Below are 18,969 nucleotides of genomic sequence, written 5' to 3'. Positions count from 1 at the left end.
CCTGAGGAGGCGGGTGGGAGGTCCAGAGGCCTTGCCCAGCTGAGTGCCTGGCCCGGCCGCCTCAGTGTCCTTCCCTCTGCAGTTGCAAGTTTTAGGGCTGCCTGGCCTGCACCCAGGGGAATGCCCAGAGGGGGTTTCTGCTATGTTGGGGTCTCGGCCCCTGCCCCAAAGTCTGCGTAGTGATAGCAGCTGAGAGGCGCAGAGGAGACCTAGGGAAAGGTGGCGGGAGGCAGGGTGGCTCTTTCCAGGGACGCTGGCCACGGTGGGGTGCTCGCTCTCCCCCACCACTGACCCCTCTTGTCCCGCAGTGTCATCATGACGGGGGCTTACAATAACTTCTTCCGCATGTTTGACCGCAACACCAAGAGGGACGTGACCCTGGAGGCCTCGAGGGAGAGCAGCAAGCCCAGGGCCGTGCTCAAGCCGCGGCGCGTGTGCATGGGTGGCAAGCGGCGGCGGGACGACATCAGCGTGGACAGCCTGGACTTCACCAAGAAGATCCTGCACACGGCCTGGCACCCAGCCGAGAACATCATCGCCATCGCGGCCACCAACAACCTCTACATCTTCCAGGACAAGGTCAACTCCGACATGCACTAGCACACAATGCCCTGGCTGTCCCAGCCCGACTCTTGCAGATTGTCCCCGACCTTCAGCAGCAGTGCAGGAGGGAGGTCAACTCCAGAGGTGGCCATGGGGGACACGGGTGACTTGGGCCTGTTCCCCCCAGTTTCCCTAGACTAGCGTCGTGATGATGACCATTTAAGAGAAGAAAGGACTCAGGGCCACAGGTGGTAAAAATGGGCGTGACTGCCGAGTCTCAGTTCAGGGTCCCTTCATTCAGGAACCTTCCTGCCTCGGCCTACGGTCTTTCCACATTTTTAGAACTTTTCATGTGTCTGGGTTAATTTTTCATGCCCGCAGGTCCTTCCAGGAGGAGCAGGAGCTGGTCCCTGATCTGGCTCTGGGGACGTCGGGCTCTTTGGACTGTGAATGGAGCAGCTTGCCCGTCTCAGACGGTCCCACCTGGGTCTCAGGTGGCGAATTCCTGCTGAGACTTTGCAGATGCAGGCTCTGTGCTCTGGTCTCTGAATGGTCGTGAGCCCAGGCCAGCTGGTCCGTTTCCTGAGATGAAGCGTGGGCCTGGCACCCTCTCCTCATCATCTGCCTCTGCCCAGCAGAGCGGCTGTTGCTTCTGGGAGTGGCACAAGCCGGAGGTGCACCTGGCCTGAGCTGCGGCACCTCCACCTCTTCCCTCCACACTCATGGACGTTTTGCCTGAACAGACGCTGGCTGCAGCCTGTGGACTGTATTATTCCTCTCTCGACCTCGAGGTGGGTGTCTGTTCATTTCCTCCATAAGCAGAACTGCTCCCGAGTGCCCTGCTGCAAGGGGCTGTGGGTAGGGATAAAGGTGAGCGGTACTGTCCTCTTTTGTACATGGGGACACCGAGGCTCTGAGCAGACAGGCCAGTTGCCCAAGGCAGGCACCCACTAAGTGGTAGGGTCAGGGATCCCTCTGGGTCTTCTCACAGGCTCTTTATGGGCCACCATTCTGATGGAAGGTTCTGGAAGGGGACACCTCTCCATCTTATGAAGAGGAGAGTAGGCATCTGTGTGACAGGGAAGATGGAGAAGCTGGTGGCTGCTCTCTCTGGGTGGCGAGGTTGTGAGCTGTTCCTCCACGGACTCTGGGCTCCACCTGGGACGTACCTGCTCCTCCTCCCAAAGACAGGACCATGCATGTCGTGACCATTAGGATATTTTCTTTGAGGATCACACACAGTCCCAGAGGACACTCAGAGGATGTCAACCCTGCTCTGCCAAGACCAGAGCCCTGACCTGCAGTGTCCTCCCGTGGAATTCGGCAGGACCACGTGGCTGGGCATCTCCGTTGAGAAAGCAGGGAGCAGCGGGAGCCGGCCGAACCCAGCTGCATCCCTTACGACTTGGACTACAACCCAGGAAACAGACTCCGCTGGGGTCTCAGTGCATTACGGAAAACTTGTGTGTGTGTGAAAGCACAAAACGCATGTCCTCTCACTTCCAGCCATGTTATTCACACACAGAAATGGGTCCACTGGTCTTTCTTTTACTTTTTTTTTTTTTAACAATGTGAATGAAGAACGTTTGTTTATATGTCACTACAAAATCCAGGCAGCCTGGACAGTATTATATGTACATATTTATCCTAATTCAGTTTAACAATCGAAGGATCAGGTGACCTTCCTGCCCTGTGAAGGGGTTCGAGAATGTGGTGAGTGTATAGTGATCTGTGGACGCCGAAGCCCAGCACTCAGCTGGGGGACCTTGGCCTCCTTCCTTGAAGCCTGCCTTTGAAGCTAGCAGTCACTGTCCAGCCACAGGGTCAACATTGACCTGATCTTCATCTTCAAAGGGGGTTCTTAAGTGCAGTTCCTCCGTCCTCACTTCTTCGGTTTTAAACTTTGGGAACCAAACCAAAAAGAAGAGAAAGACAGAAAAAGATCGTCTTGGAAGAAAAGTCTGTCTTTGTGTCCCGGGAAGATGCCCCTGCCTGAAGCAGACTGTGGCTCACAGAGCGTGTGCAAGAGGCGGCGGGGGGGGGGGCGGGCGCAGGAAGGGGCACCCTCCTGTTTAAACTCCCTGGTCTCCTTGAATGTCTGGGCGTCACACGGTCACTGTGGCCTTGTCGGGCGTTTTGATCTTCTCCTCATCTGACTGCTCTCTGGGGAGGAGGCCCTGGCGTGGCGTGGGTAGTGGCGTGGGTGGTGCTGGTGGCGTGGGCCTGGTCATTTTGGACTCTGTGATGCATAGGTGCATTCTTTTTTTCTTCCATGTCTCACAAATTATCCAACTGTTGAATAAAATTATAAATATGTTAATACCAGCTTTTTCCAATAAAATAACAAATGTTACATCTAACACGAGGCCCAGAATGCCGTGTGTGCTTAGGCGGCAGTGGTGGGGTTACTCCCGGGCCTCTCCGGGGCCTGGTGCCCAGCAAGGCTTTGCCGCCCCAGGGCCTCCTGCCGCCCCAGGGCCTCCTGCTGCCCCCGAGCTCTGATCCTGGAGCCAGCGCTGAGGAGCTGGAGCTGGCGGAGTGCCTGCCTTGTGGGTCTGGCATGCGGATGGCCAGCAGGAGGACTTGGACAGTGTGGCACGTCGCACTCAATGAATGATAGTGTCTTGTTCTGTTTCGAAGCAGGTGTGCATAGCCCATGTATTTCCAAACTCTCCTGTGCTCTCCACAGGACTGTCATACCGACGAAGAAACTGAGGTTCAGAAAGGCCGAGGACTTGCTGCAGATCACAGCTAGTCACAAAAGGGCACATCCCACTTGGGCTGCTGGCCAGCTCCTCCTGCAGTGCTCCCTAGCAGCAGTATACGCATGGGCTTCTGGGTCCCCCAGCATGGCCAGCTGGTTGGAGAGAGGCCACAGGGGCCTTCACTCAGGAAGCCAGAGGCCCAGCCTCATCTGTTTTGATTGCTGGTAGACAGGAGCACATGTGGGGACGTGCTGTGCATCTGTCACCCCAGCCTAGGCCTCATCTGCACTTTCTAGAAGGAGTCATATCCCCAGACCTAGCAGGACAAGGACAGGAGCCCCCTGTGGGTTTGCTGGCAGCATCTACCTTGGATAAGCTCCCCATTGACTACTTAGCCCCCAGGACAGCACGAGGGAGAAGGTCACTTCCTGGCTGGGTGGCAGTGGCTGACCTCTCTGATCCATACATGTAAACAGAGGGCACAACACCTTCTCAGCAGCTGGACGACTAAGGAGACGTTAGTTCCCTCACTGGCCCTGGTTCCACGGGGCTGGGTGTGACTCAGCCCATACATGAGAGCATTATCCCTTGTGCAGACCCCTGTGCAGAGCGTGGTGACAGTACTATGGTTATGCCCATTTCACATATGGAGAGACTGAGGCCTAGGGGGATTAAATAGTTTAGTTTATGCCTAAGCTCATAGAACTGTAAGTGGTGGGATCGGGGTTAAACCAGGATGGCGAAACCATGGGCACACGGTGGAAGCTGGGCATGATGACATGTCGTGTCCTCAGCCCCACCAAAGCCACCCTTAGCCAACAGTGAGGGAGCGTCCGCTCTGGCACCCTGCGGAAGCACCGAGGTGGAGATGGAGATCATGCTGGGTTACCCAGGTGAGCCGTCTTCTCACCCTTGACACTGGAGACTCACGCTGGTGGGTGGGGAGGGGAGGTAACAAAGGAGAAGGGGGCGGGGCAGTGTGACGTGACAGCACCACCCATGGCTCTGAAGATGGGGGGCAGGGACCTCGGCAGCCTCTGGAAGCGGGAAGAGACGGGGCGTGGACTCTGAGCCTGCAGGAGACCAGCCCACTTGGCATTAGCCCAGGGAGGCCCACATGGCACCTCTGACCTCCCAACTGTACAACAATAAATGTGTGCTCTGTTAAGCCACTGAGCTTGTGGTCATTTGTCACAACACCCTAGGGATCCATACACCTAGGTGCCTTACCACCCCCTGCACCCGCCACCCCCGTTCACAGCTGCAGATCTCAGCGAGGCCAAGGCCGTGCAGAGGTCATCAGCGTGCAGGGACACCTGAAAGGGAAAGTGCTGAAACGGATGTTCCCGCCAGCGTCCCAGCCCTTGCCCCCAGAGCTAACCGTGCCCTTTACCCCCCATGAACCTCCTGAGCTGAGCCTGAGCCCCGTCTCCTCCTGGCCCCTCAGCCCTGCCTCCCACCCCCCATCACAGCCCCCTGTTCCCTGTGGGGGGCCTCAAGGGACCAGGCTTCTCTCTCCACCATGTCCAGTGCCTGGCCAAGGCCTGGTGCTGCGGGCCCTTGAGGACCAGCTGCCCAGCAGAGCCCATTTGGAGGAGTGGCCCCTGTGGGAGGCCCAGGTTTAACACACCCTTTTACCACCAGCCACTCCCGAGGGCCAGCAAAATGGCAGTAAGACATAAAACGCAGGAGCCACAGGGCAGAGAACAGAGGGGGGACAGCCTTGAGGCTTCTAAAGCAAGCAGCGGGGAATGGCTTGGAGACAGAAAGCCAGCCATGGTCAGCCATCAGGACACCATCTGAAGACTGGCTAGGAAGTGCACCTGTGGGGACACCTCCACCACTTGTGGCCTCAGCAGCTGCTGTGAGGGCTTGGTGCAGTCAGCCAAGGAGGCAGCCAGGCAGGGCAGCTGCTATGCAAGAGAGGAGGGAAAACACCCCCAAGCCAAGGAACCTTCAGGTGCATGTAGTAACAAAGATGTTCTTGAAAATATGCTGTAATAGCCAGGCTCAGTGGTGCACATCTGTGATCCCAATGACCAGAGGCTGAGGCAGGAGGGTTGCACGTTCAAGGCCAGCCTGGGCAACTTCAGGACACTCTGTCTCACAATGAAAAATCTTTTAAAATTTAATTTTAAGACCATGGTGTGCCGGGAATGTAGTTCAGTGGTCCAGGGCCCTGGGGTTCAACCCCAGGAACACACGTGTGCACACTCACACACACTAACTGCACCGAGAAGATATGTAGGCCACACAGACAGGAAACGTCAAGGAACATAAGCCATGAAATTAGAAGTGTCATTGCAGAAACAAAGATTTCCACAGAGGTTGGAAGGGAGAGTTGAGACAATTTCTCAGGAAGTAGAATTTTAAAAGTCAAAGAGAGTCTCAGAGAAAAATAATCTCTTTGAGGTCTCAACATACCAAGAGGAGGGGCTCAGGGAGGCGAGGAGAAAAGAGGGGAAGGGAAATGATTAGAGAAAAGTTTTCTAGACCTGAAAAATCAAAATTCCCACCTTAAAGAAATCACGGTGTCCAGCACACTGGATGAGGTAATACGTATGTCAAGGCCATTGCTATGAACTCTCGACACTAGGGACAGGGACAACGAGGAGGGACAGTGTGAAGGATGCCTGAAGAGTCGGACTGTCCTGGGCTGCCCCAGAGCAGTAGGAGAAGTCGTGAACATTCTCACCCAGAACCTGTCAGACTCACTCTGTGGGTGAGCTGGGGGCACAGCTGAAGCTTCACGTTCTAGAACAGCCTCACCTGCACATGTGGCAGTTGGCTTGAGGTCAGATGTGGCAACCTGACTGCCATCAACATTTGCCATTGTGCCATTGGCCACAACAGCTCGCAAGGCCAAGACCAGCATCCGTGTGAGAGGAGATGGCCCAGGGCTTGGGTCCATGTGGGTTTAAAAACTCCTCCCACTGGGTAAACGCCCTTCTCTGGAAGGGCTGTGACCACTGTGCTGGTACAGGGGACCCTGCTATCTTCCTCCCTATGCAAAGGGACATGTTCCAGACATGCCCGACATGGGGGCCTGAAGAATTAGAGAGAGAATGAATGGTTGCATGAATCCATGAGTCAATGTATAAATGATCAAAAGAATAAATGGAAAAATCGTGAAGAGTGATCGTGTGGACGAGAGCGTGATGGCTCATTTCCCACCAGCTCACAACAACCCTGCAAAGCAGCTCTCTGTGATCCTGGTTTCACAGAGAAGCCAACTGAGGCCTAGGAAGCTAGGAAGCATGTGGGAGGCCCATGGATATGATAAGGACAGCCGCAGTGGTACGTGGTGAAGGGAGGCAAGGAGGCTCAGGAGTCTGACAAACCTTCCAAAGTCAGTGACCAGAGGCTGGGAGAGCAGAGATTAGATGGTGTATTAGTCTATCTGCTGCTGCTATAATGGAAGGCCTGAGGCTGGGTACTTTATAGAGTATGGAAGTTCATTTGGCTCACAGTTTTGGAGGCTGAAAGTCTGAGATCTGTGGCTGCATCAGTTTGACCTCTGGTAAGGGCACCCTTTAGCCATGTCACAACATAACAGAGGAACAGCAAGGGAAACAGACACAGGCAGAAGGGGCCCAGCATGTGGGCCAATCTTGTTTTAAAACAACCGATTCTTGCACAAACTAATTCACTCTGAATACTATGGGTCCTGGCTCAGGGTCTCCTGGGAGTTTGCCACCTAGTCATTGGCCACGCCGCCGTCTCTGAAGAAGAGCCAGCTGGGAGTGGCAACTTTGTCCCAGCTCTCTGGGATAGCTGTTGGCCAAGGCCTCAAGCCCTGGACACGTGGGCTCCTCCACAGAGCCACTCAATGCAGTGGATTCACCTGGAGCCACTGATCTGAGATAGGGCCACAGTCTTCTTATAAACCAACCTCAGAAGTGACAACTCATCCCCTCTCCACTTTCTGCTGGTCACAAGGACTGCTGTGCTGGGGGAGGTGTGGGGACACCACAGGAGTCTCAGGCAAGCAGCTGAACTTCTCTGCAAACCCTGTATGCCCAGCTTCCCGGGGACAACACGGGGGTAATATCAACCTTGGGAGCTAAGTGAGCCTGGGGCCGATGCAGCAAAAGCAGTCTCCAGTGTTGTGGGGAGCCAGCTGGCTGTCCCCTCTGGTGGCCCTAACACTCTCCCCTGGTGGGGCTGAGCTTTTGGGTCTCTGCAAGCTCCTGAAGAAGTCAGGAGCGATGGACCTGGCCACCTCACTGCTGGCCCTCCAGGGACAGGGCCCTGTGTCTCAGCCCCAGGGGCACTTTCAAAATCCGAGTATCCAGGCCCCTGGCTCCTCTGGGGGCTCAGCCGTCTAGAGAGTTTGGTCAGGTGACTGTCACTTCTGGACAGGGAGGTGAGGGAGCGGAAGGCAAACTGCTTTTCAAAGTTAGGCTGCCACCGACCACTGGATGAACCTCTGTAACAAAGGGCTGCCAGCCTCCCAGGGTGGTTTCCTAGCAACACAGAAGCTTTTAGAGCCTGAAATAATTTCTTATGTGGGGAGCGATTCTTCAAACTGAGGTCCTTTTTTAAAAAAAAAAAAAAAAAAAACAACAAAGCCCCATTATCTTTACCTGGATGCTGTTAGAATTAGGCAGGAGGCCCACACAGTCAGATGACAGGGTGAGTTTCAGAGAGGGATTAAAAGTCCACAAAAGGCAGCGATATTAGGAGGAAAAAAGTAAAAATGAAAAATGTAAGAATTCCATTATTAGCTCTATATCGCCCCCCAAAAAATCCTGAAATGCAAAATAGATGTGGATGTTTGGAGAAGTGAATTATTCATGTGTTACTTGCAGAGCCTCTGAAAGGTGCAAATGGGTGTGCCCTTTGAGAGTCAGTTTTCCTTCAGGAAGGTCAGCACTTGTCTTCAAATGTGGCTCACCAGCCATTTGTTCATTCAGTGCGTTTTCTGAGCACCTACTTTGTGAGCGGCGATGAAGCTCTGGACACCTGGATTTCTGGTCCTGGCTTTGATGCCAGCTATGGATTTTGGGGTGTCTCGCTGTGCCAGCTGTGCCTCGCTGTTCTCACCTCCCTCACATTGTGACTGACTGAGTGGAGTCTTGCTCAGCGGCAGCTGGGTCCCAGCCATCCGTGGGGGAACGTGGACAGTCTGTGCCCTGCTGGGATCTGGAGGCCAGTTGGGGGCAGTCACTGCAGCCTGCAGGAGGTGGGGCTGGAGCACGGGGCCTGAGGCAGCCCCAACAGCAGCCTGGAAAGGGACTGCGGAAACGAGAAGCGCTGAACTGCCCCACCATTTCCTGGGACCCTGTTTGCCAAGCTGTTTCCTCCATCCCAGCGTCGCGCTGGGGATGGAAGGCAGAGCTGCTTCCCAAAGCCCGGCACCAGCGCTCACTGCTCCATCGAGCTTCCTCCAGGGATTGCCTCCAGAACCGACGGCCATGGCCTGCCAGGCCTGCTGGGAAGGTTATGGGGGTGCTCTCCTCCCCTGCAAATGGAGCCTCACAGGTCTTCCAGGCACAGCCCCCCAGAGCTCAGCCCTGAACTACAAGGACCCAGAAAGCCAGGTGGGGCTCCTTCGGGACAAAGGCCAGATCCCTTGTCACCTCCCAGCCACATGGAGTTCTCCTGTCCAGCCTCGGGTCACGCCATGTTGGGGCCTTGCATAGTGGACACCCTCCCTATTGGCCTCTGTGCTTCCTCTCCTTGCTTTTCCTGCCCCCTTCAACCTCAGGCTGGAAGGCCACTCTCTGGATCCCCATAGCACTTCCTGTTGAGCACTTGGGCCATCTGCCCCCTACTCCCTGCGGGCTATGAATTTTGAGGCAGGGACGGGGTTTGGCTCAACTGGGGAGTCACAGTGCCACCTCAGTGTCACATAGCAGTACATACTGATCCAGCACAGTAATGGCCTTCAGAGCAATTGGTAAGGTAGAGGAACATTCTAGATAGGAAGTCACACTACAGAATACACTTCTGGCTGTGCAGTTACTTATGCAGACAGAACATTAGGAGACGCTACACCCTTTGTTTGAATTCAGCCCCTCTGATCAGTTCCAATCTAAACAGTTATTTTCACTAAGTTTTAAGTTCTTCCAAAGCTAGCAAGGACTTCACAATTCTCCTGATGAGAGCTGGTCTAAAGGTTCTTAGTTTTTAAGTTCCATGAATGTTTAACCTTTAAAAAAAATTACCAAATATTTATGGAGCATTTACTAATGACATTCCAACTGACTCATCAGGAATCTCATTCCCCTCAAAAGAGCCAGGGAGGCAGAGGAGGAAGTGGGCCCAGGCAGCCTGGGCTTGCCCAGGATCATGCAGTTGGGAGGGCCTAGGAGTGGGATCAGCACCCGCAGCCACACTGCTACTCCGGGCTGTGCCTGCTGCTCCTGAACTGCTGGGTGCCCCTCCCACTCTGCAGGAGCACTGCATGACATTCAGGTCATTTAAAAGGGGGTCACTGAGCCAGGGAACCTGTAATCCCAGGGGTTCGGAGACTGAGGAAGAAGGATTACGAGTTTGAGGCCAGCCTCAGCAATTTGGCAAGATTTTCTCTCTAAATAAAAAAGGGCCAGGGATGTGGCTCAGGGGTTAGGTGCCCCTGGGTTCAACCCCAGAACCAAAAAACAAATAAAAAGGTCGGGGGATCATTGCTAAGAAGCTGTGAAAACCACTGATCCAGACTTCCTGTTTCACAGGTCGAGGCACAGAGGCCTGGGGACAGTGCCTCTGAAGGGCTTCTGGTCACTGAGGACTTCATGGTAAATGAGAGGGAGAACATGGGATCGGTGCCCAAGGCGGACACTCACCACAAGTCACACAACCCTCCTCCAAGCTGGCAGCTCTGCTGATTGGCTAGGAGCTAACAGTGGGGTCCCAGGAGCAGCAAGGTGGGCCAGGGGCCAGGGCAGGTGCATCTCGGTCCTATCCTGGTTCCGCTGCTAATGTGTGCCGGGACCTCCTCTCTGAACCTCAGTGGCCTGCTGCGGCTGTCACAGTACTTCCATCAGTGGGGCTGTGAAGACGAAGGGAGACCATCTGTGTTGGCCCTGGGAGTGTCCAGTGACTTCCCCCGCTGGACAGTCAGTGGTACATCTGGGGGGCAGCATCGCATTGTGAATGCATCTCTTGGTATCACGATTGGCGGGATGGGGAGAGGGAGTGGGCTGCCCTTGAACCTCACCCTACTTTCCAGGGAAGAATTAGGAGCAAACACACCCAAGCCATGGAGGCTCTCGAGCATGCCCTAAACGCGTGGGGTCCTAAGTAGAGCCTATGGGCAGGAGGGACAGAGCTACACCCAGACCAGTGTCACGGGCAGTGCTGGATGACAATGCAGCAGCCACGTCCCAAACCCCGAAGGCAGCCCACGGAGGGTGTGTGAATCAACTCCATGTTCCCCAACCACAGCGGGAGAAGCCTACCTACAAGGAGCAGGAGGGGGTGCTAGACATGTCCTCATCCTTAGGAGGGAAACCAGGACCCAAGGGACCCAGGTTCATCCCAAGTGGGGTCCCCCACTGGTCCAGCACCTAGGAATGACTTAAATTCTGATTATAATCCTATGAATTACCATGGTACCTGACTGAGCCCGGGACCTTTTACCAACAGATACACTACCCTGGTGGGGTGTGCTATCATCATGAATTTATATGGATGCTGTTTCATTAGCAATTTGAGTTTCAAAGCAACCGTGACCACTTTTCACCTAAAGATCCGACAGCAGCTGGCATTCCATGCTTGTGGGCACTGGGCATCCCTGCTGTCCCCCACCGGAGGGTTATGGCAGAGACCCTAAGGCCCCGCATACTTGGGGTGGCTGCAAGGTCTACTCCTGGGCAGGGGATCAGCCACGTGAAGGTCAGTTCTGCCTTCCAAACCCCAAGTGTGCATTTCATTCCACACGAGTGTGGATGCTGGCTGATGCTCACATACAGCAGAGTCACAGGCAAAGGAGAGAGGAGTACAGACTTCACCAAAGCTCTTTATTTCGGCTGCGGGAGGACTCTGAGCTGCTCTACAGTACTGAACATGGCCAACCTTCCTGAGCAGTGGGGATGCCCAGGGTGCTCCTTGCTTTCCAAGTCCTGGTAGATTCAGGCAATCTGGCACAAACATATCCACGACCTGCTGGACAGTAAAGCCACGAGGCAGGGTGTGGTGCCCAGAGCCCAGTGTGGCACGCCCTGCCTATGGCTGCCTCGCCCAGCTCTCAGCCATGCCTTGATCACATGCTGGGATGCAGGCAGCGGTGCAGCCCCAGAGAGGCGAACAGCCATCAGGGCTTAGCAATAACCAAATAAATAAGAAATGCTATCATGGAGTACACAAACACGCAATGGTTCTTTAAAAAACAAACCCAACACAAAAGTAAGCCAGAGCCAACAGGGTACACGGACGTGGGGGAGGGGGAGAATACCACCTGTAAAGTGCTTCGTGAGACACGGGGCCTTTCTGGTCTAGCCTGGCACCCCAGCTTCACTGGGAAAGGCCAGGACGTGGGCAAAAACTGCATGCGATTCCAGCAGTGCTCGGCCTCCAAGATGGGCAGAGCTAGGGAGCAGCCACCGTCACCCCTGGGCAGTCTACACACGAGCCAAAGGTCCTCGAAGCCCTGGGTCTGCACACTCGGCACACGGGAGCACACGCACACGCGGCACGGGGCTGTGCCATCTGGCTGGGCAGTGCTCGGGAGGCCTCACAGCAACATGCACTGGTGCCTCTGCGGCGGCGGCGGCTGCTCATGCGGCCGACAGGAACGGGAAGAAGAAGAAATCGAAGGCGAACTTCAGGGCGCCGTGCACGGTGCTGCGCCAGTCGTGCTCGATCTTCACATGCCGCCTGGCGGGCGAGAGCTGGGCCATGCAGTTGAGGCAGCTGATGGCCTTGAGCTCGAAGACGGGCCACTTGCTGCCCAGGCGGCCCTCGAGGATGGTGCTGAACTCGATGAGGCTGCCCTGGCGCAGGTTGAGCAGCACGCTCTTGAACTCGCTGCTGGCCCGCAGCACGATGTCCTTGGTGATGTCGTCCTCCTCGTGGCCGCGGGTGCTGTTGGTGCTGCTGCTGAACGGCATGCCCACCGTGATCTCGAACTTGTACCGGTCGAACTTCTTGATGTGGCAGGGGTGCTTGGCCAGGTGCTTGAGGCGGCAGAGCTCCTCCTCGGCCGTGGAGGTGTTGCCGGGGCTGCAGGACGGGTAGGCCTCGCCGTAGAGGCAGCGCATCCAGTCGCCAATGAAGTACGGGAACATGTTGATGGCCGACTCGGCGCTGTTGTCGATCTCCGTCACCCGGACGTACTTGAAGCGGCCTGTCCACGTGACCCTGTGGCCCTCCAGGTGGCTGCACAGGATCTGGGTGCGTGCCATGTTGGTCTCCTTCCAGGCCCGGGGCCCGCACAGGAAGCCGTACTGCTGCCAGGTCAGCGTGGAGTTGTAGACCTTCATGCCCTCCGAGCGGTACACGTAGAACCAGCAGAAGAGCACGATGGCCGAGAGCCACACCAGGATGAGCTTGACCATGGAGCTCCGCGTCAGGGACTTGACCATCTCCACCACAGAGAAGCTGGCCTTGGTCCACCAGCGGAACAGCAGGGGCACGCTGCAGACTGCCATGGTGACCAAGATCTTGGTGAGCTCCAGGGACACAAACCACCGGGCAAACTGCACCACGCCCATGAGGGCCAGGCCGGCCACCAGGATGGGGAGAGCAAAGAGGAAGAGGAAGTAACCAATGGAGGCGCGGACCAGGCCCAGGCCAGTGGACTCCAGCAGGATGGCCACAGAGAGCTCACACCACATGAAGCAGACCAAGTAGGGCACCAAGTAGCAGTAGGTGCCCTTGAAGTTCCTCAGCTGGGCCATGCGGAAGAAGAGGTAGAAGAGGTAGACGTAGAGCAGGCAGGGTAGGCTGACGTTCAGGACAACAAAGTGGCCGACAGGCACAGTCAAGAAGGTCTGCCCAAGTACCTTAAGGTAGCGCCCGTCCACGGGCATGGTGGGCAGAAGGGAGAGCAGCCCAGCAGCCGCCTCAGTGACCAGGGCCCTCCTGGTGTAGGGCTTGGCCGAGCTGCTCAAGCTCATGTAGCTGGTCACGGTGAAGAAGGCAGCAATGACGGCCAGCTCCGAGCAGGGGATACAGTCCTTGCTGGCCAGTGGGAAGGAGAAGATGACAAAAACAACAGAGAGCAGGAAGTGGGCATAGGGCTCCAGGTGGTTCCAGCCGAAGTTGACCTCGGCCTGCTCCACGTCCAGGTTGGGCTCGAAGCGTAGCAGCAGGTCAGTGAGGGTGCGGAAATTGTCCCAGGCCTTGCTGTCCTGGAACACCTTGAGGGTGCAGATGACCATGGACACAAAGGACAGGTAGAAGATGACCAGGGGGATGAAGAAGGCAAAGAAGTCGATGGTCAGGTTGCTGATGATGAAGAAGAAGATGAGGGCATTGATGTGGTGGGTGGGCACAATGGTGGACAGCCAGTGCATGCCTGCCTTGGAGGCCACGTCGATCAGGTACTCTTTGACCTCCATGATGGCGTGTAAGGGGTACTTCATCACCTGTGAGGAGAGGCTGCGTTGGCGTCACCTGAACAAGGACCCACGGCCCTCCCTCGCCTCACTCTGCACAGTGGGTAGCCTGCTCCGCTATTTCCCTACCCCTGGCACCTTGTCCCAGCAGGTCCTCCCACCCGGGCACCTGCCTCCAGGTAAAAAAGTGCTCCCCACACCCTGCACCCCCCGGGACCTTCTCTCACCCCCCACAAGTCCTGGTCCTCCTCTTCAGGGCCGTAGAGTCTTTCTCTACCCACCCCGGGCCTGGCTCCCCACCTTCTACCAGAGTGACAAAACTCAAGTGTGACTGTCTCCCTTGGGAGACCTCACGCACCTGGAGGAGGCCAGCCAGCTCCCCACTTTGCCCCAACACAGCCTCCTGTGTAAAGGGCCAACAGCCCTAGGCTGCCTGTCTGGGAATAGGTTTGCATCTCCCTCTGCCTCCACGGCAAGGGCGTCCCTCCCTGAGCCTCCGCTTCCCTGTCAGTCAAGGGGGACAGCAGCCATTACTGGAAAGACTCTGCTGGGCTCCACAGAGTGGGAGCATGGCAGCCCTGGAGGGCGGCTGGGCAGCGTGGAGAGCACAGGGCGAATGCGGGCAGTGAGGGCGCAGCTCTCTCTTGACTGAAGAGCCGATGCAGCTGCAGTGGGGCCAGGTGCGGCCCTGAGAACCAGCTGCCCACCACACACACACGCACACGCACACACACACACACACCCCATACTGCTCACAGCAGACACACAGCCCGTGGAGCCCCCCTCCTCGCCTTGAATTCCCCTCCCCAGTCAGTATCTAGTGTAAAGGTCAGAAGCAACTCGTGGCCTTTATCACAAGAAACTGAAAACCCAAGCACACTCTGGAGGAAGGGCCATGGGAAGCAAGGCAGGGGCAGCCTCGGGGCGCAGCGGGCGGTTCTGCCACCCAGAACAGCCTCACGTGCCTACCACAGACCCCCTGGAGCGCCAGGTCTGGCCAGGGCATGGGGAAGAGGGGGAGGGTGGAGAGGACACAGGAAGTGGTGGACAGTGCCTGTCCTCACACAGCATGGTGTGCGGCACAGGACAGGGTCCAGGGCCTGGGCCAACACCAGGGAGTGGATCCCTGGAGGGCCTAGTCCTGTGAGGGGCAGAGAGCAGCTGCTCACCATTAGCAATGGGCCAGGGAGCAGCACAGCCCCCACTCCCCGGGGCAGGCTCCCCCATGGCCTCCCTGGAGGGCTCAGGAGGACTCCTGGTGAACGGAAGGAAGTGACCACATGCAGGTGGCCCTCATCTGCCATGAGCCTTGGCTGTTGATTCACAATGACCAGAACACCTGGAAGCCACAGTAGGCTGACTGCCAAGGCAGAGAGGGACAGAGCTCAAGAGGCCATTGTGTACACAACTACGTGCACCTGTGGAGGAAGAGCCTCGTTCTTCTGGTGTCTTGGGACAGCACCTTGTGTGTTTTGTTTTGTTTTTATTTGTACTGGGGACTGAACCTAGAGGTGCTTTAGAGTCGATTCCTGGTCTTCTCTATTTTGAGACAGGGTCTAAGTTGTGAGGCTGGCCTTTAATTTTTGATCCTCCTGCCTCAACCTCCCGAGTTGCTGGGATTACAGGTGTGGCCACTGTGCCTGGCTCCTCAGTATGTTTTATAACAAGCAACAAGTGAATGAGCTGATTAACAGCTAGGGTTCCCCTGCTCCCTGGGCTACAACCTTTTCCTACGAACAAAGGGACACCCACACCTGCTGGGAAGTGGTCATGGGGAGATCAGGCACGGGCACCAGCCTTGGGACGTATTTCTGACACATGCCAGAAAGCAAACCAGCATTTATGAAAGTGCACCTCCTCTAGGGTTTGCCTGGGCGGAGCCCTCTGGCATTAGCCAGCAGCTGGCTAGAACCCAGAGCCAAGCAGTCAGTGGGGTGCCAGCGGCTCTGCTCATCCTGTGGGCGGACCTTGCTGTCAGTAGGAGAATCTAAGGTGCCCTGGGCTGCTATGCCCCTCATCTCTGTTGTGTGACCAGCCCAGGCAGCCTGGAGGACGTGGCCTGACAGTGCCCAAGGGGCTGGCGTTAAAGTACCTGAAGTCTAATGCTCAGAACCACCCACTACTTTTCATGCTGAGGCGGTCACATGACAGCCTGGTGCAAAGACCTGTAAAAGACAATGAAGCTTCTAGAACCTGAGACCCTGAGGTGTCTAGCACCTGCCCCAGGAGCCTCTGTGATCAGGGAATGCTCTCCTTTTTAAGATTCCAACCTCTGGTCCCCACAATTTCTGCCCAAGCCCTTTCTCTTGGGAATCCACCAAACTGTGGGACTAAAATTTTAGTGTCCTTTTCTATAGAGAATTTCTAAATAAATTAAAATAAACTCTACCTTGGGCTGGAGAACACATGAAATAATATTTCAAAAAATACCAGTGAGGAATCCAGTTCCAGGAAAGGAACATCAAGGTGCCCTCTGTGCAGGAGCAAGTGAGCAGCCCGTCGGCTGGCACGAGAACCGTGACGGAGCATCACGCCCAGGCCAGGCACGGGCAGAGCCCGCCGTTAGTAATGCAGGGCAGGCAAGTGCCTCCAGCCAGGTCTGTTCTCACCTAGAGAAAATGCTCACTTGTTGGGCTTTCCAATAATTTAATGTACAACATGTTAGGACTTTAAAACATTACTGTTTACTTTGAAGAGGGCGACAACTTGAACCCCCAGCTCAAGAAGAGCTGCTTGGCCTCTGGAGCCAAGTTGTTTGTGGAAGGACATCAACTCACAAGGAGGTATCTGTCATTTTCCCGAGTGTGGATGACCGCTCCCAGAACAGCGCCCGTCAGTCCTCTGAAAGGCCACTACAAGCTGGATAGCGCTGGAGCTGCGAGATGCCTGTCATGGTTCCTTACCTCTTTCCAAAGGCTTTTTTTTTTTTATCAAGACACACTGTTGGGGAGTCAAAGGGCTCTGACAGCCCCAAAGACAGAAAGCAGACACAGACCTTGACTACTTCCTGTCACAACAAACAGAGCTTCCGACTGCTCAAAGCACTGGACTCATGGAGTGGAGCGAGTGACGCCCCATCTGCTGCCCCAACCAGGGCGGGCACTCTGGGCGGAGGATCATCGGCACCCACCCTGCATGTACAGCTGAGATGCTCTGGCCCTGGTCTTCTCCAACTTACCCGTCACCTCTGACCTTCACTGGCATTTAGGGATGCCTCCTCTTTGCCAAGAACCATGCCAAGCACTCTAGATCCGTTCCCCCGTAAGAAAGTGAAGGCATCCTGTCTGTGACCCCCCAGGGCTCGGGGCAGGCTCCCTGGGTTGTGGCTATACCACCCTGTCTCAGAACGCAGTCTCTCCTGCCCTGCACACACCACCAGTCCTCAGTGGAAAGGGCAAGGCCTTTAATTCATCACCCCAGGGACCTACCAGCCTTAGGTGCTCGTCAGGGACTCAGACCCAGATGTGGGCTTAGCACCCAGTCCCTGGTTATGCCACTGCCCTCTGGCTGTGGCCTCTCCTCTTCCTCTCTGCCTTCCCCTGCCCCTGCTCGACTTCCTCCACTCCCGGCTCCAGCATGCTGCCTGTTTACCTGACCACCTGCTGGCCTGCAGCAGAGCCACCTTATTGCTGCCCCCATCCTAACTCGGTTACCCCATTCTCACACAGCCATGGGTCCATCCATGTTCTCGGTCCGTTATGAACACCCAGAAATGAAGAATGTTGGGTAACCCACACCCAGGGCTCATGACATGTCCCCTGCTTGGAGGAACTGCCCCTGTGCTGGCCCTGACAGCCCAACTCCTGGAAGTGCCGTTCTCTCTGCAGAGTGAGCTAAGGACACATCTAATTCAACCTTGTGGGCTGACCAGGGCAATTCCGTGAGAAGGCCATGGCCTTGGTGTGTCTGTAGTCCAAACCATCCACATGGACCAAACCCAAGGAGCCCTCAAGGCAGGGTGCAGGGCCCCATTTCTGATTTCTCTGCCCCCACCATACTCCTGTCGTCCGTATTGCTCACCATCCTCAGGTGTGCCCATATCCCCCACACAGGCGCTGGCCCACCCTCAGGATCCTTGAGCCCTGGTGGCCAGCAAACTGGCCCATGGCCTGACCTGCCAGACACTAGCACTCTGTGTCGAGGAACTGGCCTCTGGCCTGTGCTACAAGTGGATAATCCATTTCTCTCTGTGGCGAGTCAAACAAAAAGTCCAGCTCCAACGCCTCCACAGGCTGTCCACACTGCACTGTGCATAAAAAGCCCCAGAGGGACCGCAGCACTGGTCACTCCCGCATACCACCCACACCTCCTTGGCTTCTGAGCCGGCTGCCTAAGGAGGCATCCTTCTGAGGACACGTCTTTAGCAGACCCTGAGGACAACCCAAGAGACAAGCGGCATACCTCCAGGATGTCCCTCCCACTGCTTCCTGGAGGGGGACAGCGTGCTTGGCTGGCTCACCTTCTGGCGCAGTGGCAGGTCCTCGGGGCTCTTCCCAGCCAGCTCGTCGTCGTCATCATCCTGGAGGAAGAGGTTGCTGGGGATGATGCCCTTGGCGTACTTCTTGGTGATCTCCACAAAGTCGTCCAAGGCGATGTAGTTCTTGGCTGCAGCACAGAGGAAACAGCACAGGGGTTCCCCACTGTCAACCCACTGTGACTCTGACCTGGGCAGCCGAGGAAGGGCACAATGGCTTGTGGCCCCGCTGGGACAAGAGTCAAGATGAGGTTCGAAGCCCTTCCCTGGGTGTGATTACGGATGAAGACCAGCCATATGGGGAGGAACTGGTGGGCATGCTGCACTCTAACCTCCACCGCTGCCCCTGGCCCTGGTGATATGCCATTCTCCATGTGAGGTGACCGGCCCACCCAGCTCCTGTTGCCTGGAGCCCACCTGACCTCTGGGCCCAGCTCCACGGCTTTCAACAGCCTACATCTCCTGTGCCTCTGACTCCCTTTCTCTCCCTTGGGTGCTCACCAGGGCTCTTACAACACTGGTGACAAGTCCCCCAGGAGCCAGCCACCACCTCCGAGCCCCCATCCAACATGATCTACTGAGAGCCAACCGGTGACCTCCGTCCAGCACTTGTCTGTCAGGGTCCACTATGCACTGGGCACTCTTCTAAGCCCTGGGAAATACTAGGAAACCCAGCATGCCTGAGTCCAGGCTCCCAGTGCGGAAAACAGACACGAGACAAGGGCTGGGAGTCCCCCAGGGTGAG

General features: G+C 56.2%; 2 protein-coding genes across 4 annotated transcripts in view; one reads left to right on the top strand and one right to left on the bottom strand.

Moving 5' to 3' along the window:
- The window catches only part of Ppp2r2c (protein phosphatase 2 regulatory subunit Bgamma), a 97,760-nt gene extending 93,570 nt beyond the window's left edge, over positions 1–4,190 (top strand). For both annotated transcript variants that reach the window (XM_046423646.2, XM_058572428.1), the window contains exon 9: positions 309–4,190. In XM_046423646.2, the coding sequence (XP_046279602.1) occupies positions 309–600 (292 nt within the window). In that variant the 3' untranslated portion in view covers positions 601–4,190. The remainder of the gene's footprint in view (positions 1–308) is intronic.
- A 7,001-nt stretch (positions 4,191–11,191) lies between these two features.
- The window catches only part of Wfs1 (wolframin ER transmembrane glycoprotein), a 28,089-nt gene continuing 20,311 nt past the window's right edge, over positions 11,192–18,969 (bottom strand). For both annotated transcript variants that reach the window (XM_046423644.1, XM_046423645.2), the window contains 2 exons: positions 18,210–18,355; positions 11,192–13,780 (listed from right to left, as the gene is read on the bottom strand). In XM_046423644.1, the coding sequence (XP_046279600.1) occupies positions 11,969–13,780; positions 18,210–18,355 (1,958 nt within the window). In that variant the 3' untranslated portion in view covers positions 11,192–11,968. The remainder of the gene's footprint in view (positions 13,781–18,209; positions 18,356–18,969) is intronic.

Source organism: Marmota monax, unplaced genomic scaffold (assembly GCF_021218885.2).
Source record: "Marmota monax isolate L192 unplaced genomic scaffold, Marmota_monax_Labrador192_F-V1.1 WCK01_AAM20220418_F8-fsc00009, whole genome shotgun sequence".
Taxonomy (NCBI): Eukaryota; Metazoa; Chordata; class Mammalia; order Rodentia; family Sciuridae; genus Marmota; species Marmota monax.
Note: the sequence above shows the minus strand (reverse complement) of the source record. Positions and strands in the feature narration are given on the sequence as shown.